The sequence below is a fragment of the Photinus pyralis genome, unplaced genomic scaffold, assembly GCF_008802855.1.
Source record: "Photinus pyralis isolate 1611_PpyrPB1 unplaced genomic scaffold, Ppyr1.3 Ppyr1.4_LG9, whole genome shotgun sequence".
Lineage (NCBI taxonomy): Eukaryota > Metazoa > Arthropoda > Insecta > Coleoptera > Lampyridae > Photinus > Photinus pyralis.
This window is the reverse complement of record NW_022170878.1, coordinates 6,298,884-6,326,797: the sequence shown is the minus strand read 5'-3', so window position 1 is coordinate 6,326,797 and position 27,914 is coordinate 6,298,884. Positions and strand designations below refer to the sequence as shown.

At 39.5% G+C, this 27,914-nt stretch overlaps 1 protein-coding gene across 1 annotated transcript; it reads left to right on the top strand.

Moving 5' to 3' along the window:
* Positions 1 to 569: 569 nt before the first annotated feature.
* On the top strand, positions 570 to 27,914 carry LOC116181224 (insulin-like growth factor-binding protein 7). The gene is made up of 2 exons (XM_031501522.1): positions 570 to 769; positions 27,737 to 27,914. The coding sequence occupies exons 1-2, from the start codon at positions 621 to 623 to the stop codon at positions 27,894 to 27,896; spliced, it is 309 nt and encodes a 102-aa protein (XP_031357382.1). The 5' UTR covers positions 570 to 620; the 3' UTR covers positions 27,897 to 27,914.

The following is a 27,914-nucleotide window of genomic DNA, read 5'->3' as shown; positions in this document are numbered from 1 at the left end:
GCACTCGGCGCCCCATTCGCCCTCATTGCCTAACGTATTAGTTTATAACGTCTAAATACCTCAATAATTAACATTTCTCGAAATTTTTGGACGGAACCGCGTAGGGGCGCAAGCGTCGCCGTCTGGGAAACGTTTCCGTCTTTCGCGTACTCGCACTTTCCGCATTCGTACTGTTACCCTTGCGAGGGAAGGGTGTCGGTTTACGTGCGCGCAACACGTGTCGATTGACGCCAGAAACATCCATTCCTTTTTTTTTCTCTCGCGCCGCAATCGTAGCTTTAAATTCCCCGAATTAATACAATCCAAACTTTCTCGGGCGATAAATTAGGGGCGCCTTGTACTTTTCGGTGTTGCCTCCAGAAACCCCCGGCGATTATAAATTTTCTTACATAAGCAACTTTCAACTTTAATAAGCTATAAATACGTCGCCGCGAATTTACGGCCTTAGTTTTTCCAACTTTGGAATTTGGCAAAATTATGACAATGAATAGCTCTTATCTCGGATAAAATTGTACCTTAACTCGGTTTTGTCGTGAAAGGGGGGGGGGGAATGATGGAGTAAGGGGGTGAGTGTTTTTTCGGACAGGTTCGAGAAATGTGAAACGGGAAACAATTGAATTATGAGCGGGTTAGTGTTCGTGTTTTTAATTTCGATTGCCTCCTGCTGGTGCTTTACCGTTCCGACGTGTGTTTGTGACAGAAGGGAGTGCGAGATTATAGACGAATTTGATTGTCCCGGGCTGGGAGTCGTAGTCTGGGATCCTTGCAAGTGAGTATAGTCATTTCTGTCGGGGGCGCCGAGTGGGTGGGCTGGAAATGTGCACCTGTTTCGTAATGCGATGGTGTCGATTTGTACTTAAATTACTTTTTTTATCGGTTTTCACTTTAAACTTCCATCAAAGCTCGGGAGATCAATACAGAAGTTGACGTTTGAAAAATGTTATTGATGAAAGTTAGCGGACTACAAATAATATCCCAAGTTTTTTGGGGCCGAACTTTCGGATGAAATTATTCGAGCGAATCCTGCAAATTTTGTTACACGAAAACATCCGACGTATCTCATATCAAAATGTTGGCACGCCACTTGGGGCGAAACATAATTCCGTGTCAGCTGAACGTGATCTGCCGACAGGAAAATGCCAAAAATGAAATTTTACACAACATATACATTAAATAAATCGAATGTATCAGAAAGGGCACCTCATTTGGACCTGTCAAGTGCGACGTACGTCGAAATTTATTTCATTTATGATCGCCGGTTTTTTCCCAACACTTCAATTCCCGAACGTATACAGTATGCTCGCTGGAAAATCTCTGTGGACATTACTGTCTCACAAAAATGAAACTGGATAATTAAGCACATTACATAATCATGGTCTCCTGATTCAAAACATTATTCATATCTGTAACACCCCGTGTGATTATCATTAGTCGATTTATACCCTAACCCCTCCCTCCCTCCTCACCCGCGCAGACATCAAATATTTGTGGCTGATGTACAAAAGCGGCAGGTCACATTTTGATGTTCTCCTGATAATTCTCAATGCGGTCTTCTACCAAAAGCATAAGAGGTCCCAGTTGTAGTAATAGTATCCTTCCTGTCTTCCTGATCAATAGAATCAGAAGTACAGGAGCTACACGTGGTGTATTCATGTACTCCTGGTACTTTCGACAGAAGTCCCGAAGTCGCCCGTTTTGAAGTACTGCAGTCTCGCTGTTATGGTGTCATACCATCCTTAGCATACATTTAATTATATCAAAAATGCAGAACCGGCAGTTGATATTTTGATATTCTCCTGTTACCAAGGTTTATGAATATTAAAACTATTCAAGTATCAGTTAACGTGACAGCTGAAAAATGCCCTCCCTCCTAATACAAATGCATCGGCAAAAATGAATTGTAACAAAATTTCAAAAGAACCAGACGGCGTTGTCATGCTCTCCTGGTACGAATACTTCACTGCAATATACCAAAGTATCAGAGGCCTTAGAAGTACCAGTTTGAGTAGTGGAGTTGAAAATCTGGATTTAGGAACTGTGCCATTGCATGATAAGCGTTGTGAGAATTTTCATATGCTCCTGATCCTCAAACTGTCTTATGCAGGAAGCGTTAGAGGTATCATTTGACGTAGTAGCAGAGAAAACACTGTCTAATATTGTCATGTTCTGCTAGTACCAAGACCTCAGCACAGATTAATTATGATATACAATATTTATTACAATGTTCTCCTGTTACTGAAACACACTTTGGTCCGGCAAAACAACATAATATTTGAGAATTAAAAAATTGCCAATTAATGTCTCATCCAGAAATGCTCAGGCGTTTTCATGTTCTCCTGATCTCAAAGCGGGTTATATCTGACGGAGTAGAGTAAATATGTAAAATGCCAGTTAATACGTCATGTCCGCCTGATACCAAAGCATCAGGAAAAATTGCTGTCATCAGAACCGCAGAACCTGCAGTGTGTGGCGTTTTCATGACCGCCTGATACCAAAACTGATTTATATCGAAGGAATTATTTGTACACTTAAAATCGGAAGCATCAAAGGTGACTAGTAAATCTAAAGCGTGTCGAGTGTCCTGCTAAAGCTAGAAGCTCAGTAGAAATTAATTGTTAGAAGTACAAAACCGGAATTTCATGTTCTACTGATACCAGCACTGATTAGCATAGTAAGGGAAGTAGCAGTGTTGAAAATGAGATTAACGTATTCTCCTGATACAAAAACTAAAGCCGAGATTATGTCAGAAATATAGAAGGTGTGGTTTGTGTTTTTATGTTTTCCTGATACCAGCTATAAGTTCTACCTGAAGCAGCCTCGGCTGATGTAGTAAGGTTCCATGTTCTCCTGATCCGAAACTTCGGCAAAAATCCCGCTTCTCTGGACTTTAGCAATAATTATTTCGATCAGAAGCGCAGAACCTGCAGTGATTTTTTTACGTCCTCCTGTTACGAAAGCTGATTTGTGTGGGTCGGATTGGAAGTCTATATTTACTTTGTAAAGATGAAACTGCTAATGGTTTCGGAAAAATCAAATAGAAAACCAGAGGGTAAATGTTCATGTTCTCCTGATATCAACACTGATTTGTACAAGAAGCATTAAAAGTCTCATTTGACTTTTGAGATGGTAATGTTAAATGGTATTAATTTCTCATGTTCTCCTAATACCAAACCTTTATCACAAACTGTGACAGAGATAGAGAGTTGGAGAACTTTGACCTGTACAATACTGTGGTTTTCACGTTCTCCTGATACCAAAACTGTTTTTATTTGTCGCATTACAATTCCGAGTTAAAAAATGGCTATTATTGCCTCTACCCCATATACTTTGCTATAAATAGCGTGTCATAAGCGCCTCTGGAATACCACAAATCATCAAAAAGTAGTTGGATCAAGCGTGCACAACCGGCTGGTGCAATTTGGCGTGTTCTCCTGATAACGAAACTTATCTGAATATGACGCATTATAAGATATAAGTTTGTAAGTAATAAGTGTAGAGAAACGCCTTCAAGACAATAGACTTAAGTGGTAACTGATTGTATAAGGAATGCAGAAGTGGCAGGTGGTTTTTTCACATTCTTCTAAAACTAAGATTTGTATCAGAAGCTTTAGGAGCAATTTAATTGTGTCAGAAGTGCAAAAGTTGCACACGGTTTTTTCATATTCTCCTGATATTCCAAGAGGAGGTGATCAAAAAGATGTCGTTGGAGCATAAGAGTAGAAAAATATGAATTATTTCCTAATTTCCACAAAACACCAAGACTTAAGCACAAATCAAGCGTTCCCGAAGTGCAAAAGCGGTAGACGATCTCATGATCTCCTGTTAACTAATTTTTAATCTGAAGCAAGATGTGTTCCGGGTGGAGAAGTAGGGTAGAGAAGCGCCAATGAATGCTTTATGTTCTCCTGATACAAAGACTTGTGCTTTACATAGCCTCCTGACACAAAAATTGAATTTTATCACGCACTTCAGGTAGTAAAATTAAATAACAATTGACGTCATGCTCATACTCAAATATTAATTGAATCAGGAGTACAGTAAATGCACGTGGTGTTTTCGTGTTCTCGTGATACTCACACCGATTTGTATCGAAACAATTAGAAATGATTTTGAATTGATGGCCCGACAACCCGTGTCTTATACGCTCCTATTATTAAATCTAAGTTGTTTGTGGTGCTTTCATGTTTTCCTGATAGCGAAAATGGTTTGTATCTTAAGCAGAGAAGGTCGCAGTTAAGGTAGTAGAGCAAACATTTACGATTAATACCTGATACTCCTGATAGCAAGAATTTAACAGCAATGAATTGTGCCTGACGCGTAGAAATAGCAGGGGACTATTTTATACTCCTAGTGTCAAAACAGGTGTGTATTAAAAACCCCAACCGGAGTCTTGTATGTCTTTCCCAAACTAAGACCATAGTTGCAACGAACGGTAACAAAAATGCAGAAGTGACCAGTGATATCTTCATACTCTCCTGATGTCTAACCAGAGATTTATATCAGGAGTAGTCTCAGTATGGATAGAAGAGTTAAAAAATGCCAAGTCCTTCTAATGCCAGTAGAAATTACTTCTCAGAAGTACAGAAGTTGAGGAGAACTTTTAATGTTCTCCTGATATTTGATATCAGTACAACTCTTACTTCATAAATCAGTGTTACCTCATCCCACAGAAAGCGTGATACTAAGATCACTAAAAATTGTGCTAGAAGATCCAAAGTTGAGAATTGTGGTTTTATGTTCTCCTGATATCAAAAGGTAATTTATATGAATCATAATTCGCAGTTGGTATTTGAAGCTCTCTCTCAATTAAGGTAGTAGAACTGAACAATGCTAATTAACATCTCGTGATTTCCCGAAACATGTCCCTCAATTGTGACAGAAGTACTGAAATTTTAGTTGATATTTACATGTTTTCCTGATACCAAAAAAAAGTTCGTATATGAACTGGTGAGTGTCCTACTGGCGTGTTTTTATGATTTTTATCTGCAACATGTTGATGTGACAGAACTGAAAGAGGCCAGTTAATGTCTCATGCTCTCCGGATACCAAACAAAAAGAAATTAATTGTCTCGGCAGTGCAAAGGGGTCAGGTGGTTTTTCGTGTTTTCCTGGTCTAAAAACTAATTCTTATGTTAGCTGAAGCGTTAGAGTAAAAGTTGAAGTATAAAAAACGCCTCATCAATTTCTCATGTCCGTATGAAACCGAGAGTGCCAGGAGTGCAGAACTATCAGGTGGTGTTTTTATACAATCTCTTGATAGCAAACTGATTGTTATCTAAAGTGATTGGCGTGAAAAATAGCAATGAACGTGTCATGTTCTCCCTATACAACGTGTGCGCAACCGCAGGTAGTATTTTCATGTTTTCCTGATACCAACACAGATTTTGATTTAGGGTCTAAGGAGGAGTCTAAAAGCGGTGGATGAGATTTACGCGCTCTCCTGATACCAAGACTGTTTGTAATCTGAAAGATTACATATCCCAGTTGATGCAGTTGACCACTACCAACTAATGCCTTTTGTTGATGTCATCCAGATACTAAGTGACTTTCATCTGAACTAATTTAATGTCATACTTGATTGAGATAAATTAATATGTTTTCCTGATACAAAAACTAACCTCCGTTTGCTGTTTTAGATGTCCCAGTTAAAGCACAAAACTTACTAAGTCCCCTTCAGCGTTTCATGTCTCCCAGATACAATGACTTCAGTATACATTCATTGTGGCAGAGGTAGAAAGTTATATTTTCATGTTATCCTAATACCAAGTCCGACTTGTATCAAAATCATTGGAATTTTAATTGAGATTGTGAGAGGTGAATAGTGAGTGTCTCATGTTTTCCTTATAGCACGACTTCATCATACTTTGTGACAGAGATGCAGAGGTTTCCGTTGGTGTTCTCATGTGCTCCTGATACCGAATCTCTTTTACATCCGAATCAAACGGCCCCAAAGGTGCCAATAGTTGTAAGAGTACTAGGAATGCAGCAGGTGGAGAAATTCTCAAGGAATTTCAAGGTTTTCAGAAGTCTAACATTTTAAAACGTATCAGGACAGTATATTCTGTGCAAATAAGGCTACCCCTAACACACGGAGTACCTGTTATAAAACTTTGTAAATTTTCTTCAGCTACCAGGAGAACATAACGGATGAGAACTTCTAATAGATGAAGCATCTCACTCGTAAATCTTTCTCAGGTTGATAGGCGGACACAATAGACGAGGAGTTTATTTCGGGTGCTACCAGAAAAATATCTATAAATTGCGAGGAGGTGCGAAAAATGTTTTAAATCTTCTTCGACTACCAGGCGAACAGAATAGATGAGATACTATGCTCAATAGAAACGTTTCATCACCTTATTTTCGCATTTGGCTCTTGCTTAATACTTGGAACATTTGGAAATTGTGTTTTCGTCGATTACCAGGGGAGCATAATAGATAAAGTTTTTTTTTACTCAAAAAAGAACGTTTTAACACTTCATTTTTGATTGAAACTATAATTGTATCAGAAAAATAGAATACCTCCTCCTAATACACAGAGTATCAGCTGTTGACTACCAGGAGAACATAAGAGATAAAGATTTCTTTTTTGTCCGGTTACCAGGAGAACATTATAGATGAGGTGCTGTGACCAAGACGGTCAGAATCTTAGGAGCACCAGAAATCTCAAGGATATCTGCAGCAACATTAGAACTGTCAAAAGCGTCGGCAATTTGAATAGTCTTAAGAGCCTTGAGAACCTCAAGCGTTTAAAGAGTGGCAGCGGGCATTTCAAATGAGGTCCTGAATCAATCCAGTAAATAAATCTGTACCGGCAATCGGCTTGGTATGCAGACAGCATCTCGATTCACTTACAAAACACAGATAGACACAAATGGCTTGTATTGTCAGATTCTAATAGCGTAGTTTGTTGCCGCGACGGCTTCACTTCGAAACTTGTTCGTTTCTTTTCAGCCGATCAATTGTTATTCAGCGCTTGCGAGGGTGGAATTGAGAGAGTCGCGCGCTCGAAACGGCTTCATCGAAATCGAGTTTCTTACAGGCGAGTGCATTGGAAATGAAATCGTTCTAAATAATTAGCGCACTTCGCCGGCGAAAGTTTCGAACTCTTTTTTTTGTTGTACGCGGGAGCGGTTAGTAAAAAGAGAATCCGCAAAGTTTTTTTTAAAGCGGAATAAAAAGGAACGACTAGGTCGAGTCGGTGGGATTTTGCGAGAAAGGTGAATTGTTTTTAACCCCATTTCGAGTTCGTTTAATAAGATTTTTCTCGTTTCTCTTCCCTTTTTAAAGCCTACGAATGTTGATGATTATGTTTTTTACTGTAAGTACAGTCGAAATAAAGTCGGTCCTTTCTGTAATTATTTTTCTTCGTAGGGAGATCGTAAGAACTTCGTGTTTTCAGGATTCAACATTGCAAAGGTAAAGTATTTAAAAGATTCCGCAGACACGAGAAAAAAAGTCAGAGATTCAATAGACTCAAGGGATCAAGAATATCTAGGGGGAACAAGTACCATTTTTGTTTACACCAAAAATTCAAATTTCACGTAAATTCATATTAATTAATCAGTTAATTCACTTAAATTCAAATTAATTCAAATTAATTCATGTTAATTCAAATTAATTCACTTTAATTCAAATTAATCCACGTTAATTCTAATTAATTCAAATTAATTCACGTTAATTCAAATTAATTCACGTTAATTCAAATTAATTCACGTGAATTAAAATTCATTCACGTGAATTAAAATTCATTCACGTTAATTCAAAATAATTCACGTAAGTTGAAATTAATTCCCTTGAATCTTCATAGATTCGGTATCAAAAAATTCAAAAAATGTTAAGTGACAGTTCGAAAAGGTGAGGAGGAATTTAAGAGGATCCAATGGCAATCTATGGGACTTCAAGACATTCAGTGAATATCAAAAGATCCGAAAGAGATGTAAAGGGATGAAGTGTATTCATTCATAAGGAGTATTAAGGGGTCGAAGAAATTTAGAGTGTTCGTTAAATTCAAATAGATAAAGAATCTCTTCAGAAGTGACCCATGGACCGAATCAGGAGTATAAAGCAGTTCATGGGAGGTTCAATAAGATTCAAAGGCAACCTAGAGGACTCACGAGCATTCAAGGACAAATAAGGAAACTCAAGAGGATTCGGTGGGTGTCAATAAATTCAAAAGTCCTGATACAATCAATCGTTAGTGAACAGATCTTGGTATTTGCACTTTCCAACGTCTTTCTGCAAATGGAACTTCAAATGCTTCTGTTGCATTCATATTCTCCTGATACAAAAAAAACCTGCGTTCCTGACACAGTTATAAGGACTGTTAATGAAAGGTAAAAAGAGCTCAAATACCTCCTGGCACATTAAGTACTCCTGATACAAGCCTATGCACGAGAATCAAGTGCTGGAGAATTACTCCTGAGGTTAGAAAAAGGCATCCTCACTTTATTATGTTCTGTTCAATTTTTTATGTAAAAGACCCGCACATCCATCATGTTCTCCTGGTAACCATGCAAATTTTACAAGGATTTGGTGTTTGATACTCCGTGTATTAGGAGCAGAAAATGAGATGAATAGAGAAGGTTTGCTAGATTTTCGTTGCAGACCTTGTATGCACTGGGAACAGAAATACACCTATGTTTGTTATGTTTACCCGATACAAAATTTGTTGAGGGTTTAAGCCAAAACCTTCGATTAGAAAGACAGCTCTTCATCGCTTATGTTTCACCAGTACCAGAGAAACAGAAATGCCTCTTCCACACTATAGTCTCTCCAGAGAAAAGTATGTATTCAATGCAGAAATGCTTCCTCGCACAGTATACTCTCCTGATACAAAAGTTAGTCAAATGAAAACTAGACAATGAAGCATTCGTGCCGAGCTAAGACAAAAAACCTACCACCTCTCTTCGTTGCCAGAGAAAAATTCACAATCTTTTCCGACTGTACACTGTACCGCATCTGAGACGTTGTCAAAACATTTCAGCTGTGTTTGGAAAATACCTCCTAATTTATTATTATGTTATCCTGGTATTGGAAAAATTTGCGACAGTATTACCAGTATGAACAGAAATACTCCTTCGCACATTTTACTCTCCTAATACAAGAGAATACGGTGTTAAAGCATTGCTGCTGAGATAAGATAACATCTGCTCACTATTATGTTCTCTTGGTTAACAATTTGTAATAGTTTTTATGACACATACTCGATGCAGAAATGGTTCCTCACACAGTATGCTCATCTGATACATACGTTGTATATGGCTTGAACTAAAAGACAGTTTTGTTATTTGAGGTCAGAGAAAGACTCCCTCACATGTTCTCCTGATACACGGAGTTTTCAAAGCTTTTTCTTATTCAGTTACGCTAAATATTTATCTGATATTTCATTCTCCTGATACACGAGTTTAACGAGACGAGAATGAGGTGTCTACTACGAAATTCGTTATACGATGAAGGGAAGATTTTGTGCCGAACTCGCCTGGTGCATTGCTCCTGAGGCCTCGCTTTTGAGTTTTGTCCGAACGTTCGTCCGGACTCTCTTCTGCCGTTTTGAACTACTTCTAGAGGACTGGATTTATTTGCAATCGGTAACCTATACCTTGAAGGTGTGCCAGACGAACATCAAATTTCGCTGTATGGGGGAAGGGGGGGCCATAAATTATTTCCTGAGATGCTGTTTTTGAAAATGAAACGTGCATAACTTTTACCATTAACAGCAAACCAATTTTGGGTCTCAGATGGTTGCCAAGTAAAATTTGTCACATGAGGGGGGGGGGGGGGGAAGCACGCGTTCTACCCTTCATGGTACTCTAATGAAAAGTCTCATCAAAACAAATTGGTTTGTACAAACTATAACTTTCTCGTGCGATTCTTTTTCGAGATCAGTGGGTGACGGGGCCGGAGGGTTACAAATTATTTTTATCTGTCATGGTATTTTAATGAAAGGTCTCCACGAAACCGTTTTCTACCAACTACCGCCCTTCTTTCTGACCCCTTATCAGAAGAGCCCGGCTTTTTGGGGTGGTGGAACTGCGTTTTATCCTTCATGGTACTCTAATGAAGGGTCTCAACGAAACGAATTAATTTCTAACAACCATACTCCTCCTCCTCGACCCTTTATCGCGATCGGATACTCACAAAGGACGATTGGGACGTCTAGAAGAAATATATCCATTGGTGATATCAAGACTTTAAAAGCGAATATCTCGAAAACGGTTTGTCGGAGGAAAGTACTCTCAAAGGCAAAGTGAATCGACTGGACTGAACTGGACATGCTACTACCTTATAATCCTACCATTTAATAAGCTATTTCGGTTTAAAAAAAATAATGCCCTTTACCTGATGGACCATTTATACATGTACGTGATGCTGAGATACTTCCTCGTACAGTATACTCTCCTGTTTGGCGTAAACGAAAAGCCGATGTCGAAACGTGACTTTTCAGAAATCCATCCTCACTTACTATTGGTCTCCTGATAGTAGGAGTTTTAAAAAGTTTTTTCTTCACCTTCACCTTCTCGTCAATTTTTTTCTCCTAATACAACAATTATAGAAAGTATAATCGATGGGTTTGAAGCATTGATGCTGAAATAAAAGAGACCTTCTCACTGATTATGCCATAGAAAAATAGTTTTTGTAACACATGCTCAATGCAAAAATACTTTATCCCACAGTATACTCTCCTGATACAAAGCGAAAGTCAGTGTTGAAACGCCAGGTTAGCGAAACTCACTTATTACTGTTCTCCTGATACTCGGTGTTTTACAAAGTTTTTTCTTCAGTTACGTTATTGCTTGAGAGCAGAAGTAACTTCTCGGAGATTTTACTCTCCTGTTAGAAGAGTGAGAATAAAGTGTTGAAGCAATGGTTCTGAGCTAAGAGAATACCTGCTATGTTCTCCTGGTTGCCAAATCACGTTCTCCTGATATCCAGAAATTATACGATGTTTTTACGACTGTACATTCGATGTTGCTGATACAAAAGTTATCGAAAGTTCCGGGACTCGAAGGTTGTCGAAGACTTTTTTATTTGTGAGAGGTGAACTCCGCTTTCCGAAATATTTTAATCGCTCTAGAGATACTCAAATGCGAGATAAAAGAAGGAACTTCTGAAAGGATAACGAAGGCGTCCTTTGTATTTTTTCAATGGTCGACCGTGGCGCCGTAATTGTGTCGTTGAGCGTTTCCCTAAATAACTCTAATAGAACGTTGGGCAAAAGGGAGCTTCCGATGATAATGGAGATAGCGGAGCGTGTGAAATATTAATAATAGGTCTCGCTTGATCAGAACGTGCCGTTACGTAATATTGATAATAAGTGACGGGCTCCCGGGACAGATAAATAACAGAAGCGTAGATAGATAATAAATACCCAAAGGAGTATACCTCTCTAATCCAACTATAAACCAATATCTGAGTGGAAAACGGCAGTAAATGCTTAGACATTAAGTTTTATACGGACACTTTAATAGATATCGTTGCGCTAAAATTGATATTTGAATTATTTACACCCCCGACAATAACCCCCCCCCCCATCTCCTACTCCTGCACGCACATTTTCCCCGAGACACGTCATCGTCAAATTGCTCTCGAAATTCCACCGCTCCTAATCACAAAAACGGCGAAAATTCCAAAACGAAATCGTTCGCTCATACGGATGGGCATTTTCGCGGACGGAAAAAGAAGCGGCGCGAAGGCGAGATGAGATTGGATGAGTAATTGAAAATTTTTGCTTGAAGGAAGTAAGTGAATTTGGGTCTTTATTCCCAGATCCGAAAAGTATAAAATTAAGCTTCTAAAGTCGCTACCGTCGTTCGGAAGCGGGACGCTCCCAAAAGAGCAGTTGTGACTTTTTTAGGTGAAACTCGCGAATGGAGGCCGCTAAAAGTTTATATAGAAAGGCATTCGGGACGACGTTTATTGGGCTAATTAACGAGGCGATCTCTGTAAGACGAAAATTATGAAGTAGTTAGGCGAGAGGGGGACCGTCCGCGGTGGAACGTTATTGTCTCGTCCGGATCAAAGGATTTGGACTGTTTAATAGGCGCATTGATTCCTAATTTACCGCAATTGACGTCAGCAATTATTTCCATACAGTTTCACAACTCACATTACGTATCGTGGATCCAAGTGTGCTCCTCTTGAAATCAAAGGAATTCGCTTTAACGCTGTTTCCTCGACTACGTAACGAAAACAATCGGTGAGGTCCGTTAACTTGGCCCCCCCACTGAGAAATTTGATAGTCGTATTATTTTGAAATGAATGCGCTCGTTATGCGCTCATATGCGCCACCGATAATAACTCATGTGCCATTATCGTTTTTTAGAAATTCGAAAAAACATTGGGGGGGGGGGGCAAGTGAACGTAGCCCCCCCCCCGTACGTATTTTGTCCCTTGTAACTAGGTCACCTGATACATTTGGTTATGCGCTCAATTGCGCCACTTGAATTAAAGCTAGCGCCATTACGGTGAAGCCGTGGCAAATTTTCAAAAAGTGGGGGGGGCAACTTAACGTTTTTAAAAGTTACTTTTTTTTAACATCTTTTCATACGAAATTGTACTCTCAGGTATGCGCTGAAATGCGCCGTAAAAAGATATCTTTGCGCCATTACTGTTTTTTGGTTATCCTTAAATATATTTGGGGGGGGGGGGGGCAAGTGAACGGAATCCCCCATAACGCATTTTGCTACCGGTATTTGCGCCACTTGATACATCTGGTTGTGAGCTCAATTGCGCCACTTGAATTAAAGCTAGCGCCATTACGGTTAAGCCATAAAAAATTTTTAAAAAGTGGAGAGTCTAACTTAGCGTTTTCATAAGTTATTTCCGGGAGTGCGTCCATTTTGAAAATATTTTACATCGATTCGGCCTTCGGAGTAACTCCTAAAAACAAATTTTTAAAAACCTACCTATTTTACTTTGTCAGAATCGTTTAACTAAAGCTCCCAAAAAACACCCTGTATAGTGTTTCTGAAACACTATAATGGCACCAAGATTTTTGTTTACGGCGCATTTTAGCGCATGATGAAAGGTACGATGTAGTAGAAAAAACATGTTAAAAAACGTAACTTTTGAAAACGTTAAGTTAGCCCCCTTCCCTTTTTAAAAATTTTTTATGGCTTAACCGTAATGGCGCTAGCTTTAATTCAAGTGGCGCAATTGAGCTCATAACCAGATGTATCAAGTGGCACAAATACCGGTAGCAAAATGCGTTATGGGGGATTCCGTTCACTTGCCCCCCCCCCCAAATATATTTAAGGATAACCAAAAAACAATAATGGCGCAAAGATATCTTTTTACGGCGCATTTCAGCGCATACCTGAGAGTACAATTTCGTATGAAAAGATGTTTAAAAAAAGTAACTTTTAAAAACGTTAAGTTGGCCCCCCCCCACTTTTTGAAAATTTGTCACGGCTTAACCGTAATGGCGCTAGCTTTAATTCAAGTGGCGCAATTGAGCGCATAACCAAATGTATCAGGTGACCTAGTTACAAGGGACAAAATACGTACTGGGGGGGGGGGCTACGTTCACTTGGCCCCCCCAAATGTTTTTTCGGATTTCTAAAAAACGATAATGGCGCAAGAGTTATTATCGGTGGCGCATATGAGCGCATAACGAGCGCATTCATTTCAAAATAATACGACTATCAAATCGCTCAGTGGGGGGGCCAAGTTAACGGACCCCAATCGGTGAGAGGTGCAAAAAATGCATAATCAAAAAAAAGAGTGAAAGAAAAGGTCATGAACTGGAAGAGGAACTCAGAGAGGTCAAGGGGCAGAAGAATTGAAGTGAATTAACAAACGGAAAAAGAACGGAAGAAGTTTGAGGCGAAAATCAGCAGAAGAAAACGGGGAAATTAACGCGAAAAGTGAAAGACGATGGGAGGTGTGAAGAATGACGGCAAAGGTGAATCATAAAAGCGACAGAGATGTCGAAGAAATACAGAAAGAAGAATGGAAGATGATCGGCACGCAGAATTAGGAGTAGGTGAACAAGTGAGAAGAGATAAAGATCGGAAGAAGTTTGATATTAAAGAATGGGGAAGCAGCAGAAGAAAAAGAGAGAACAAGAGCGAATGTGAAAGCAAAGTTGGAAAAGGAATCGTTAGAGACCTATTAAAGAAAAGGATATGGAGAGAACAAGGAAAAATAGAAAAAGAAGAAAGGAAGAAGGATAAAATATGTATATGGAAAGCAAAAGACACAAAAAGTGGACAGTGGAGTGGAGAAATGGAGTGGTAATAGGAAATAAGGCAGAAAAAAAAGAAGAAGAAAAGACAAAGAATTTAAGGTAAAAAAGAGAAATCGTTGGGGGAGTGAAGGGGTGAAAGAATAATTAGAAAATCTTCAAAACAAGAGGGTTCCAGAAGGCAGGACAAAACAGAGAAAAAACAATGGAAGTAAAATGGAAACAATGGTAAACGAGAACAAAACATATAAAACAAAAACAGAAAATAAAAGGAGTGAGCAATGGGAATAATGTTGGCGAGCAGTTAATTAGCGGAAAGGAAAAAAACAACCGAGAGATGAATAGTGATGGAAAGGAGAAAGAATAAAACATCGACGAACAGGAGGGTTTAAGTAGATGTAAAAACCAAAAAGGAAAAGAGCTGAGGAAATTTGATGACGAAGAAGTGCGAACTAGCAGACAAAACAAAACAGAAGAGAACAATAAAATTAACGTCTAAAAGAAAATGTTGGTGTGAACCAATCATTAGAGAATGATAAAAACTATAAAAGCAGTGCAAAATAGGAAGAAGAATAGAAAAAAGGTTGAAAAAATCATCAACCAGAGCAATAGGTAAAAAACAAAGACGTAAAACAAAAGGAGAACGGTGATCATATTCGGGGGAGCATTCCATTGCGAACTTCCCCAGGAAATGGAGTTTCCTAAAAATCACAAGTACTGGAATTTGAAGTATACATCACGGGGGGATCGGGGCCCCCCGGGCAAAAGAAACTTCGATGGCCCTGCCTCGAGAATGATGATGACAGGTATTGAGGATCGTCATTGATAGGGTGTGGATGTTCACCGGGGAACTATCGAAGCTCCTTGTCCTGGGCGGTAACCCCCCCCCCCCTCTTTTCAAAACTTATACAACTATCATTGTCATGATCGTGTTCGGGGGAGCACTGCATACCAAACTTCCCCAGGAAATGGAGCTTCGATGGTTTTTCCTAAAAAATGACCACACACCCCTACTGAGGACCATCACTGTTTTGGTGGGGATGATCACCGAAGAACTGTCAAAGTTCTATTTCCTGGGGGAGATGGGGCGTTATTCCATACTCTCCGGTGATACATTCTCGTTTCAAAACATATAGAACCATCAATATTTGTGGTAATTATGTTCCGGGAAGTATTAGATTTTCTCCTGGAGGGTTTTTCCATGCCCCTCAGAGACACTTAAATATCTTGACGGGGTGTATACATCGCCGGGGGTATGAAGTGACCCCCAGGTAAAAGAAACTGCGATTACTCTTCCTGAAGAATGATGACGACAAGAATTGACGATCGTCACTGTTGGGGCGGGGATGATCACCGGGGACTACTATCAAAGCTCTTTTTCCTGGGGGGTATTCCATACCCCCCAGACCCCCCGGTGGTACGTTCTCGATTCAAAACGTACAGAACTATCAATGTTTGTGGAGATCATGTTCGAGTGAGCATTCCATACCGAACTCCTCCAAGAAAAGGATTTTCGATGCTTGTTCCTGAAAATTAAACACATATCCTGAGGGCTATGAATATCTTCAGGGGTGTATACGTCACCGTGGGGGGGGGGGTCTGAGGGGTATGGAATACCTCCAGACAAAAGAAACATAAGCATGCCAAGGTTCACGAAATGAGACTATATTATGAATAAAAGCAGTAGGAAGACGCGCAGAGGCGCAGAAAGCAAAGCAAAATAGAGAAAGAAGAATTAATAAAAGGACACAAGACAAAATAAAAACAGAAAATGAACGCAAAGAGTACAAGAGAAGGAGTAATGGGAAAAGGGGTTAAAGTTCAACGACAAGCAAAACATCAGAATTGAAGCTGGTAAACAATTAGAAAGAGAAGTTTCATGTAGAAAGGAAAGAGATGGGAAACTCGGTGAGTGCAGGCGAGAGGGTTAGAGGGGTGCAGACGACAAAAAGGAAAAAAGAAAAAGAACAGAAGACATTAATATAAAACGGGAGACCATAGATGGAGAAGACCGGAAGAAGAGCAAAGGACTGAAAATAAAAACCAAAAATCAAAAACAAATGGAAAGAGAAAGAATGATGCAATAATAAAGAAAAAGAGAACAAAAGATCGAGTGCGTGATTGACGTGGAGGAAGAAGCAAAAAAGAGGAATAATGGAAGAAGGTATAGTAAAATTGAGAAAGAGAGAATGGAAAAAGGCCAAAAGATCGTAAATGGTAAGCAACATTCAGAAAATGACCGAAAAGCGAATATAGAATGGAGTAATGGCAAAAAAGGATACAAGATCGATTAGCAGCAGAATTGGAGCAGATGACAGAAGAAATAAAGAAGAAAACGAAGAAATTATAATAGAAACGAAAGAAAAATCAGACAGAGGTGCGAAAGAGAGTGCAGAATAGAATAAGAAGAATAAGAGAAGATTGAATAAACGTAAATGGGCAGCAAAAGGTAAGAAACAAATACGCAAAATGAAAGAGGCGAAGTAATAAAAGAAATTTAAGTACTAAGGAAGTGGAAAGCAGTACATGTAAATGAAAGGGAACCAGAGGACAAGGGAAACTAGAGAAAGAAGGTAACAGAATTGAAGAAATAGAACAATTCCAAAGACAAAATAATAAAAGACAAGGCAAAATAGAGAACTACCAAAAAGTTAGTGAAGCAAAAGATACAAAATGAGGGATAAAGTAATGGAAAAAGAGGATAGAAGTGTGACGGGCGGCAGAATTTAAATCGATAGACAAACGGACAGAGAAAGAGCAAGAAAATTAAAGTAGAGACAAAAGGAGGATGAAGACAAAGTTGAAGATAAAAAACCGTTGGAAACCTGTAAGAGCAATAGCGGTGCAAAAGACAGAGAAAAACTATGAAATTTTCGAAAAATCGTAATACAGAAAGCTAATTGAGGAAGAGGTGGTTGCAATGAGAAAATATCAACGAGCAGCTGAATCAGAAGAGATAAACAAACGGATAAACAAATAAAAAGGCGAGGAGAAAACGGCGCAGAACAAGGAAATCAGCTCAGAAAAGAAAAAGAACTCGGGAGCTCGGGAAAGTCAAGGCGAAGTAGCTGGAGATGAATCGAGGAGGTGCCGAGAGCAGAGCAAAATAAAGAAAGAGGAATGGAAAACGTGGGAAAGAAAAGATAGAAAACAAAAACACGAATGGAAAGAGAAGACAAGAGGAAACAAGAGGAGATGATGGGAAGGAGAGGAACAAAATCGAAGAGCAGTAGAATTATAGTAGATGAGAAGCGGAAGAGGTTTGATAATGAAGAAGCGCAAGGATGCAGAAGCAAATATAAGAGAACAATAAAAACAAAGAGAGATATAGTGAATACAAGGTTGGGGATAGCCAATCGTTAGCGAATTACAAAAATGACTGTAGAGGTGAGGAAGAGAGGGCAAAATGGAGAAACAAGAATGGAAAAAAAGGTGATAAAATCATAAATGAGGACCGAAAGATACAAAACAAAAACAAAAATGGATGGAAAGACGAAAACAGACAGAGTGACAGGAAAAGATAATCAAACTTCGACGAGCAGCAAATGTTCAGAATTGAAAGACAAAACGGAAAAAGAAGATGAGCTGGAGACGTTGTTGATAAAAAGCACGATGCAGTAGAAGAAAAAAGAGTACATAAAGAAAAGAAAACAAAACCAGTAAATGAGAATTAGTCCCAAAACGAGAAACAGGAAATGAGAGGAATAGAAGATAACATATCGGCGATCAAGCAGATAAAACAAACGAAAAGAGAAGAGGAACATAAGAAGTTTCATAATAAAGAACCGGAAAGTAGCAGAGGAAAAAGAAAATGGACAGGAAAATTAATGTAAGAAGTAAAGGCCTCGGGGAGAGAAGACAAGGTTGGCAGAAGCAATTATTAGAGAACCGTAAAAGCAATAGAGGTGATAAAGAAAAATAGAAGAAAAGTTAAAAAATAATAAATAGGAAAAGGGGAAGGGTAATGGGAATAGTATATAGAAGTATGGAGAAAGGCCAACAAATCGTAAATAAAAAAATCCAGAAAACAAGGTCAAAGGGGTGCAGTAATGGGAAACGAGAATAAAAGATCGACGAGCAGCAGAATTGAAGTAAAGGAAGAAAAAGGAAGGGGACGAACAGATTAACGTAGGAAGAGAATGGGAGGTAAAGAAACTGTAGGCTAAGTGGGCGCGATAGAAATGTTAGAGAACTATAAAAGATAGAGATATCTAGAGAACAAGGAGAAGAAAGGGAGAAAAGCAAAAAACTAGTATATAAGAAGATAAAGACACAAGACGTGGACATAATATGACCGGAGAAGAATGCCAAAAATCGCCGGAGTGCAGTTGAATAGAAGTGAAAAAGAAAATGAAAGAAAAAAAAAGAGGTGGAAATGAGAAAGAGAATAAAAGATCGACGAACAAGAGGTTTGAAGTAGATGAACAAACCAAAGAGGAAAAGAACTGAGGAAGTGTAATGACAAAGAATCGGGAAGTAGCAGAAGTAAACAAAAAATAACAACATTAACGTCAAAAAAGAACAAAGTAGGAAGAAATGTCAAAACGAAAACAAACCCGAAAGAAAGATGGTTAAAAAGGTGGAGTAATGCGAAAGAATGATAAAAGGTCAGCGAGCAGTGGAATTAAAGTAGATTAACAAAAGGAAAAAAGAAGAACGGAAGGAAGCTGTGAATGGTAAGGCACAAAGAAAGAATGTGCAAGGAAAAGGAAGAAAGTGAAGATATCGATAACTAAAGAAGTGAACGGCGAAGGAAGGGAAATTAGAAACTTATTAGGAAATAATAGAATCGAAGAATTTAATGAGTTATGGCAATTTCTGGTACACTATTTCAGTTTCGGGTAAAAAATCTATTAGGGAAGCTATCACAATAACGGTAGAGTAAAGCTCGCTCGAAACATTTACACATGTAACAGAATCGATCCCTATAGCATTTCCCATTCTTCCATGTAACGCGAACAGGTGAATGGGCGTAATTACGCACAAAGCCCGTTAGATATTTAGACTAAACGAACTAATACGGATATCTTATGACGTAGATGAACGGAAGGCAAACATAATAACCCTAATGCGAGTCGTGCTGTAAGCGAGCGATATTTTAACACACGTATCGTTCACAACAATGCAATACATTGAAGTATTAATAATTAAATCCGCTAGGCACAATAAGCTCAACTACACGAAGCGCTAAATTAATTATAGCGAGGAGAAGATAAAGAGCGAATTATAGTATGTTGTATAGAAACCGCATACGCATAATATGGACCGATATCAGTCACATTTAGTTAGTCGCGTGTAATTCGGCTTCCGTTAATAAATTCCCATTCGATTAATTATTCTTGTCGGTTTGCGTCCGGATTCGAACGAAAACCGCGCAAATTCGGCTAATTTACTGACTCATTATCGAGTGACTAATTTAATTAATTATATCTTTTTACTTGTGCGTTTTGTGTGCACTACAATCCTTGCCCTTTGGATCAGAGAGCGGTCCTGACACCTTCATGTGCTTTTAGAGGGGGCTTTATTCAACTATAGACTTTCTGAGTGCTTTTATCATTATTATCATTATTATCATCATTATTATCATTATTATCATTATTATCATTATTATCATTATTATCATTATTATCATTATTATCATTATTATCATTATTATCATTATTATCATTATTATCATTATTATCATTGTTATCATTATTATCATTATTATCATTCTCATTAACCCAGAAATCTGTAAAAAAAAAAAGGTTCAAGTTATTTTAGAAGAATTTATAGACACAAAAAAGACCTTTAAACGTAGTGGGAAGCAAAAACACTTGAGGGGCCTTCAAATAGACTCAAAACATTGACAAGGGTCTTAAGTGATACAAGGGATCTATTGCGATTAAGCGCATCTGGGATTTAGCGTTAGAAATTGTAAGAGATTAAGGGCTTCCAGCAATTTAAAGGGTTCAAATGGTTGATAGGGTTCAAGTCTTTCAAGAAGTTGGACGAAATCAAGAGAATTCAAGATTTCAAAGAAATGCATTAGGTTATGGTTCTTAAAGGGAGTCGTGGCAAGAAAATGGTACAAAAGAAATCTGAAAATTTACAAGATTCGTGGGGTCCGAGAGGATTAAGGAACCCAAAAGTTCAAAATGCCTAATATATTAAAGGCAGTCAAAGGATTCTATGTGGGATTCTAGGATTCAGGAAATTCAAGGGTATTCACGAAGCATTAAAGAATCCAAAAGGTTCTCGGGACGTAAACAACCCAAGCTCTCCCTCTAATTCAAGAGATTCGAGGGATTGAAGGGCATAGAATGATTCAATGGCTTGACAAACAAAGCCGATCAATTTCCATTTTTCTTCACATATTCCTTGATACAAAATATTTGTTTTGATTTATAAAAACACGTGTCAAACCTAACTTTGGTCCTTATCTAAAACTCATCATTACCACATAATAATTTACTGGTACGTTATCCTATTCAAAATATACAAACACCTCTGAATGCTAGGCAAAATTTTAACCCAACCAAAGGAGTAGTATCACTAACATTAAATGCAAAAAATTTCCAATCAATGAATCAAAATAACCCAAATCCTTTGTTTGGATCTGTTTCATGCAAATAATTCTCATAGGTCGATTCCTTTAAGAATATGAAAGTTACTACCGAACAAAATTTCAACTAGCTGATTTTTGTATTTTCACGGAAAAGACAGAATTGTGCGGTGTAGCGCTTGAATTGTTCTTCACCACAAAATCTGGCATGAGATAAATTTCTCGTGCACAAAATGGCATGTGCCTGCTTTTATAACTTCGGTAGGAATTCAATTTCAACGCACCTAAAACGATTTGCGATTGCTCTCGAAAATCAACTTAGAATGAATCTTCAACGGTAGAAAAAAGAACCATTATAGTTGCTGGTAGCTTTAAGAGTTGTGTCCGTAATTGAACGTATACAACTTTGATTGTGAATCACGTTTAATTTGTTTACCCAAAATCGTCATGAAACCTTCATTTTCATGCCTACTGTATGTCAGCAAAATGTTGGTTTCCATGACGGATGCAGACCAGTCTACTTTTCCTGCCGCCTGTCACTTTACCGGCCGCACCTGTCACTTTACAGGCCGCACCTGTCACTTTACCGGCCGCACCTGTCACTTTACCGGTCGCACCTGTCACTACCAACCGCACTTGTCACTTTTCCTGCCGCACCTGTCACATTGCTAAATGTCTATAATGACACATGTCATCATTGACAGATTGGCATTAATCAAAAATTCTATATGAAACTTGAAACTTTATTTTTTTGATGATGATTTCGGGTAAAATTTAATACAAAACTCGTCAGTAAAATGACATTACTTGATTCGGAAATTAAAGTACTTGGGGCCTTGTACTTCAATAATTCCTCGCCAGTAATGTATCATTTTCCTGACTTATGTAAATAACTATTCTGTAATAATTCGGCGGTTTGTTTGGATCTCCCGTAAACAAGACCGACTTCGTGTAGGTTTCGACAAAGTGGTGGGGACAGTAAACATGATGGGGAGGTAGAAGAAGAGGAAGAGCACCGGAGGACAAGGGTGCTGGGGGAATACGAGGAAGCGAGAGGGGCCGCCGTCCCTAACGGAGATAGCGTGGTATCCGGAAGGAGTGCCACGCCGAGGAGGAACGGAAATAACCAGGATAGCAGTCAGGATGCAGAATGACGCAACTGCAGGAGGGTAGCCTCGTGAAACGTACAAGGGGCGAACGACCAAAAGGGAACTAATTGATGACGTATTAAGAAAACAAGGGATAGATGTAGTCAGTCTACACAGGAAACCAAACTACTAGAAGGAAAGACGATCATCAGGAGACGAGGCAGCTGAGATAGAGAGATGGGAAAATTGGGACAAAGACAAACACGAAATGAAGAAAGAAAGCAGCCAAGAGAAGGAGGAGAGGGAGACAGAAAGGGAGATAGGGAGAGGACAACAATACGGAGGGGACTTAAAACCATCCAGGTGGATGGGGCAACGTTGACCGCCAAAGGAGGTACTGCCATTCGAGAAGTTCTTGAGTTTTCTAGAGGCAATCCTTGGAGCTCGCTGGTGTTTATCGTCTTGTTCAGCGCTTTGTCTCCTTTATCTCATTCGTCTCGGTCCCCTAATCCCCTTAGCTTCATCGGCCTTAGTTTTAGTCTCCTTCGTCGGCTTTCTCTCTTTCGTCAGCCTGATTTCCTTCGCCTCGTTAATCTTCTTCGCCAACTTCGTCCCCATTCGTATCCCTTCGTTCCCCTTATTCGTTTTCCGCCTACTTTGTCTCTTTCATCTCCTTCGTTCTTTGTTTCTTTCGCGTTTGTCCCATCACCTCCTTGGCTGCTATCACCCTATGCGTCTCATCCTTTTCCTTAGTCTCCTCCGCTACAGAAAGAGGCAAACAGGAAACTCGCTAATGCCAAAAATGAAAGGCAATTATAATACCCCGCTGAATCCGAAAGTTTTAAGCGCCCTCAATAACGTGCATAAAGCCTCTCGAGACTTAAGTTTTAAAACAAAAGCATATAATCAGACTAATTAATGTCGGTTGCTAATTTTTAGTAGCGTAATCTGTATAAAATTTGCGTTATTGCACTATAAAGTGTATTAAAGTCGTAAAGTACCAGTTGTGCACGGCCATAAAAACTACATTCATTGTGTACTTAAGGAGTTTAATTACGCAATTAATATTACAACGGTGTTATGATTGTAGAAAACCAACAGCGTTTATCCGACCCACGGCAGTTTTCGACCCTAAACTAACATATGCGGCATATTTTCGTGGTTTACGCCCGGTTTTCCAATCCGAAAAAAATAGCCTTCGGGATTAACAATTTTTTTTCTCTTCCGGAACGGGGAAAATTAAAATTCAACCGAGATGAAGGAAAATCTAATTGTGGGCATTTAAAAAATTGACTGCCGCCGCACTAACGCCCGTTTCGTGGAGTTACGTGCGCTGAATGTCGGTTAAGGGCGCGAGTCTATCAATTACAGCATTTTCCCGGGCAATTAGGGACGTCGAGGTAATTGCTTCAAGATCACACGGCGCGGAAAGGTCACGACGCGGTATCTTGTAATTCGCGTAGCTTGTTTGCGTATTAATCACCTCCGGCTCTGGGAGCGCGAGCCAAAAATTGTTATCTCCCAGTCGTCTTTGAAATTAGGGGTGCACGTGGAGAAACAATGTATCAGAAATAATTTCGTGGTAGGCGGGCGCGAGCTTTATCTGGGAGATTAACCGAGCTTCTTCAAAGAGGATTATAAAAAGCGACGTCAAATGCAAACGTGTAGGGGGATACCTTCTGGAAGTATGGGTGTGCTTGGCGAAGCAGGAAAAAGTGAACCGATAAACCGCCTTATTTGGAAGACTCCCAGATTGCCCTGATTACCTGATCACTCAGTAGCGATGGTAATCAAATTTCACCAGTTGACGCTTTTATAACAGCCTCCCTTTTTTTTAAATTCACCCCACACCTGTGTTCATTCAGGGCACGTCCAAATTTCGTTCATTACCGTGAACATAAACACATTAATTACGCTCTCATCTTTCACAGGGGTGGCCGTACTATATTCACAAAAAGCGACTCTCTGTTTTACAGAACATAAAACTCAAATCGAAATAAACAAACGTTATCCGGCTCGCGTCTCTTTTTGCCGTCTAAAGTAAGTGGACTCGTTTTTGTCGCAATCGTCCTGCGTTTGAAAGGAGAAAGAGTGTTTGTTTTTGCGAATGAGCACAATTAAATGTTCAATCCAGGTTAGCCTGAGGAAATGTTTAAGAAAAAAGAACTCCGTCTGATAATGCAAAAATAACAGAAGCGCCGGCAATACATAAAAAAAGGGGCGTTTATCATGAATAGAAATGTTCGTGAAGAAGGTAAATTGATGTAGAAAGATCTAACGAGCGTGCACTTTTGAATTCAAAGGAGACTACGGGATTTATTTTGGCGGATTATAACTTTAACGATTTCAGATTAAGCCGCCTACACCTAAAAAGATTCGATGTATTGAAAACGCCGGCGTCACTAATGGGGCGTAATAATACGATAAACTAACCCGGGATCGACAATGTGAATGTATGTAAATTACTTGCAGTCGCAATGGGCATTCATACGTAACCTACTTTGGAGTGTAGAAATTCAGATTAAATGATCCTACAAAGGCAAAGATCTGCTTGCCTTGGACTTTTGCCAATTGTGCGCTTTTCTGTAAGGGGACTGGTATCTGATGGAAAAAGACGGTATTTTACGTTTTTCATCAAAGCTTGTGACGTACGTTCATGCTTTGATGACAATAATCAATTTAGCATACAAAATACACACAAAATGTACTGTACAAATTGCGTCAACGCTTTGCAAGGAAGGTGAGTGATCACTATCACATGACCAATAACTAAAGAGGGGTGCATCATCATTGCAGTATGTGTGGATTGGTCCATTACATTCTTGCCGTATCTTCTCCGATTCTTCCGGCTCTTAAAATCCCGGAAAGTCCTCTAGCGTAATTAAAATCTTATGATTTCAAATTAAATCCATGAATATAGTTGGATTCCTACGATTTTTCGAAATTGCCCGGTTTCTCCGTACAGATTTTTCAAAATTCACCTGTTGGTTCAAATTCCTCGTATCTGTTAAATTCATTAAGTTCTTCAAATTAATCAATTATTCCACTTCTTCAGATTATTACGGTTTCCCATTATTGTTCCGTTTCAAGAAATTCTTCTGACTTTACAAATTTAACGATCTGCTTCGGCTTGTTCGATAGACTTTTTCAGACTTCGTCGCCTTTGCCCTTTGTTCCTTTCGTCGCTTTCAGCTCGCTTCGTGTTCTTGTCTCTTCTTTCGCTTTCGGCCCTTTAGTTGCCTTCGTCTATTTCGTCACTTTTGTCTACTTCATCTCTTCCATCACCTGTGTCTCACTCGTCCGTTTCGTTGTCTTCGTCTCTTTTCATACCCTTCGTCTCCTATGTATGCTTCATTATTACTGTCGTCGTCGCCTCCCAGGTCGCATTCGTTTTCTCCGCCCCTCTTATCTCTTGCAGCTCCTTCGACTTCTTAGTTGCCTCCGTCTGTTTAATGACCTACGGTGACCTTTGTCTCCTTTGCCACCTTCGCATGCTTCGGCGCCTTCGTCTCCTACGTTTCTTCCGTTCCCTTCGTTCGCTTCTTCGGCTCTTGTGTCACTTTCGTCCATTTAGTCGCCTATCTAATGGATTGTTCAAGTTCTTCAAATTCTTTAAAATGTTCAGATCCATTCTATTTCTTGGGTTGTTCTTCTTTTTTGATTTTTAAACGTCTTCGTGTTCTTGAAATATATTAGTTTTTTCAGTGTCAAATTCTGCAGAATTTGTTAAACATTCCAATTTTTCTGACTTTCCTTTCCTTTCCTTTCCTTTCGTCCCCTTCATTGCCTTCAGTCCTCTAATCGCCTTCCTCTTCTTTGTTGTCTTTGTTTATTTCGTTTCTACAGTCCTCTTTGCCATTTTGTGTCCGTAACTTCCTTTCTCCCCTTCATCTTCTTCGCTGACATCCCCTTTCCATTTTCCGTTTCTCCTTGTCGTTTTTGTTTACTTCGTCTTTAGCGTCGCCTTCGTCCCCTTTTCCCATTTGGTCACCTTCAGCTCCTTCTCCTTCGCCGCTTTCGCGCCTTCGTCTCATCTAACGCTTTCGGGCCTTTAGTCGCTTTCATCTCAATCGTGGCCTAGGACTCTCTTCCTCCGCCTTCGACCCCTTTATCACTTACGTCTCCTCCGCCTCCTTCGTTCTATTCGAACCTCTTTCGTTGTCTTCGTCTTCATAGTCACTTTCATTTCCTTTGTTACCTTCGTCTTCGCTTTCCTTACCTCTTTCGTCCTCATAGCCTCTCTTGTCGCATTTGTTTGCGTCATTGGCTTCGTTTACTGCGCCTAATTCGTAAATGTTTCCGCCCTCGATCTTTCCTTCGTCGCCTTAGCTTTTTTTTGTAGTCTTGGACCCCTCAATCCTCTTACTCTACTAAATCGCTTTTGTCCATTTAGTCTCCGTTGTGACCTTTTTCTTCTTTCGTCGCCTTAATCCCCTTCATCTCCTTTCTCTTTTTCATCTCCTTTATTTTGCCACCTATGTTGTCTTCGGCCGTTTAGTTGCTTGTCGTTTTCTTTTGCTCTTTCATCTATTTCGTCTGTCTTCTTAGTCTTTTTCACCTTCTTCACTTCTGTCTGCCATCTGCTTTGTCCCGTTTGTCGCTTTCAGCTCCTTCGTGTCCTTTGTCTCCTTCGCCTCTTACGTTCCCTTCTTTTCCTTTACCTCTTTCGTTGCCTTCGCTCTCATAGAACCTTTCATTTCTTCCCTCTCCTGTTTCTTTTTTTACCGTCGCCGTTGTCCCCCTTATCGCTTTCGTCCCTTGAACCTTTCTTGTCGCTTTCGTTTGCTTCATGGTTTCGTTTACCGTCACACTCGCCTCCTTCGTCTCCTTTATTTCCGTCCTCCTTACTTGATTCGTGCGCTTCCTCTCTTTTGTTTTCTTCATTGCCTTCGTCCCCTTCTTCGCCTTCGTTCTTTTTGTAGTCTTTGGCTTTTTTCCTTTTCGTCATTCCTTCATAGCCTCCGTGTCTTGGTCATCTTCGCCTCTTTTGCCGCCTCAATCTGCGTCTGCATCCTAGTCTCCTTTACTTTAATGGCATTAAGGATTTAAGGCTCAACAATACCAAACCGGGGGGGTCTGGGGGGTATATAATGCTCCCAGGAACCAAAGGGTCAATCTTCATTTACCCAGAACTGTCATAAGACCTTTCCCGAAACCCCAGGCTCAAAATTTTCAGCTCTAATGTCCTTACATCATTGGCCTTTAAAGGCCACGAAAATAACATATGACACCACCAAAATTGACCTTTAGTGACGAAAATGAAATTGCACCATAAAAAATATGATTATTGGCTAAAAATCCGCAGGTTCTGCTTCATTTTCAGTTTTTACCGATCTTTTCCGTTCCGATTCAATTTCATCCTTCATATTTGTCAAGCTTATTGAAGATTTTCGTTTTTTCTACTCCTTTCGATACTTTGATTCCTTCAGCCACCAAACTCTTAGAACCTTTTACATATAATTTCCTTCAAATTGTTCCATTTTTTGGATTGCAATCCCGATTTTTGGACACTGTTTCTGAGATTCTTAAAAACTTCTCGACCTCCGTATTCGTTTGGTTCCCCACTTTTTTTTTAAATTACGATTTTTTGGACTCCTGCAATAAGCATACGAATCTTTTTAATAAAAAAGTGAGTGATCACTACAACATAACTGGAACGTACAGATGAACGTAACATAATTGCTGTATTAGTATAAAGTTGTAAAACATTGTAACGGTGAGCGATCACTAGCAAATAACGGGTCACTACAGAAGAGGGGCGCATCATTATTGTAATATTGGTAAAAATTTATAAAACATTTCAGGATGACTAAGCGCATCTGAATTGTTTCCCACGATTTACAGAAGCATATTTTAAACGTAACACGAACTAGTTCAGCCAAGGGGCCTCAATAATTAACGCGCCCTCTTTTCTTACAGGTGTTGTGAAGAATGTGCACGTACCGAGGGCGAACCTTGCGGCGGCGATCAGGGTTTTAGTGGAACGTGCGAGCCCGGATTGTCCTGTCAACAGCCGGGTCCCTCGCCGAGCGAGGGTATCTGCAAGCCCATAATCTTGGATAATCTGCTGGAAACGTGAACCGGGGGACCAAGAGAT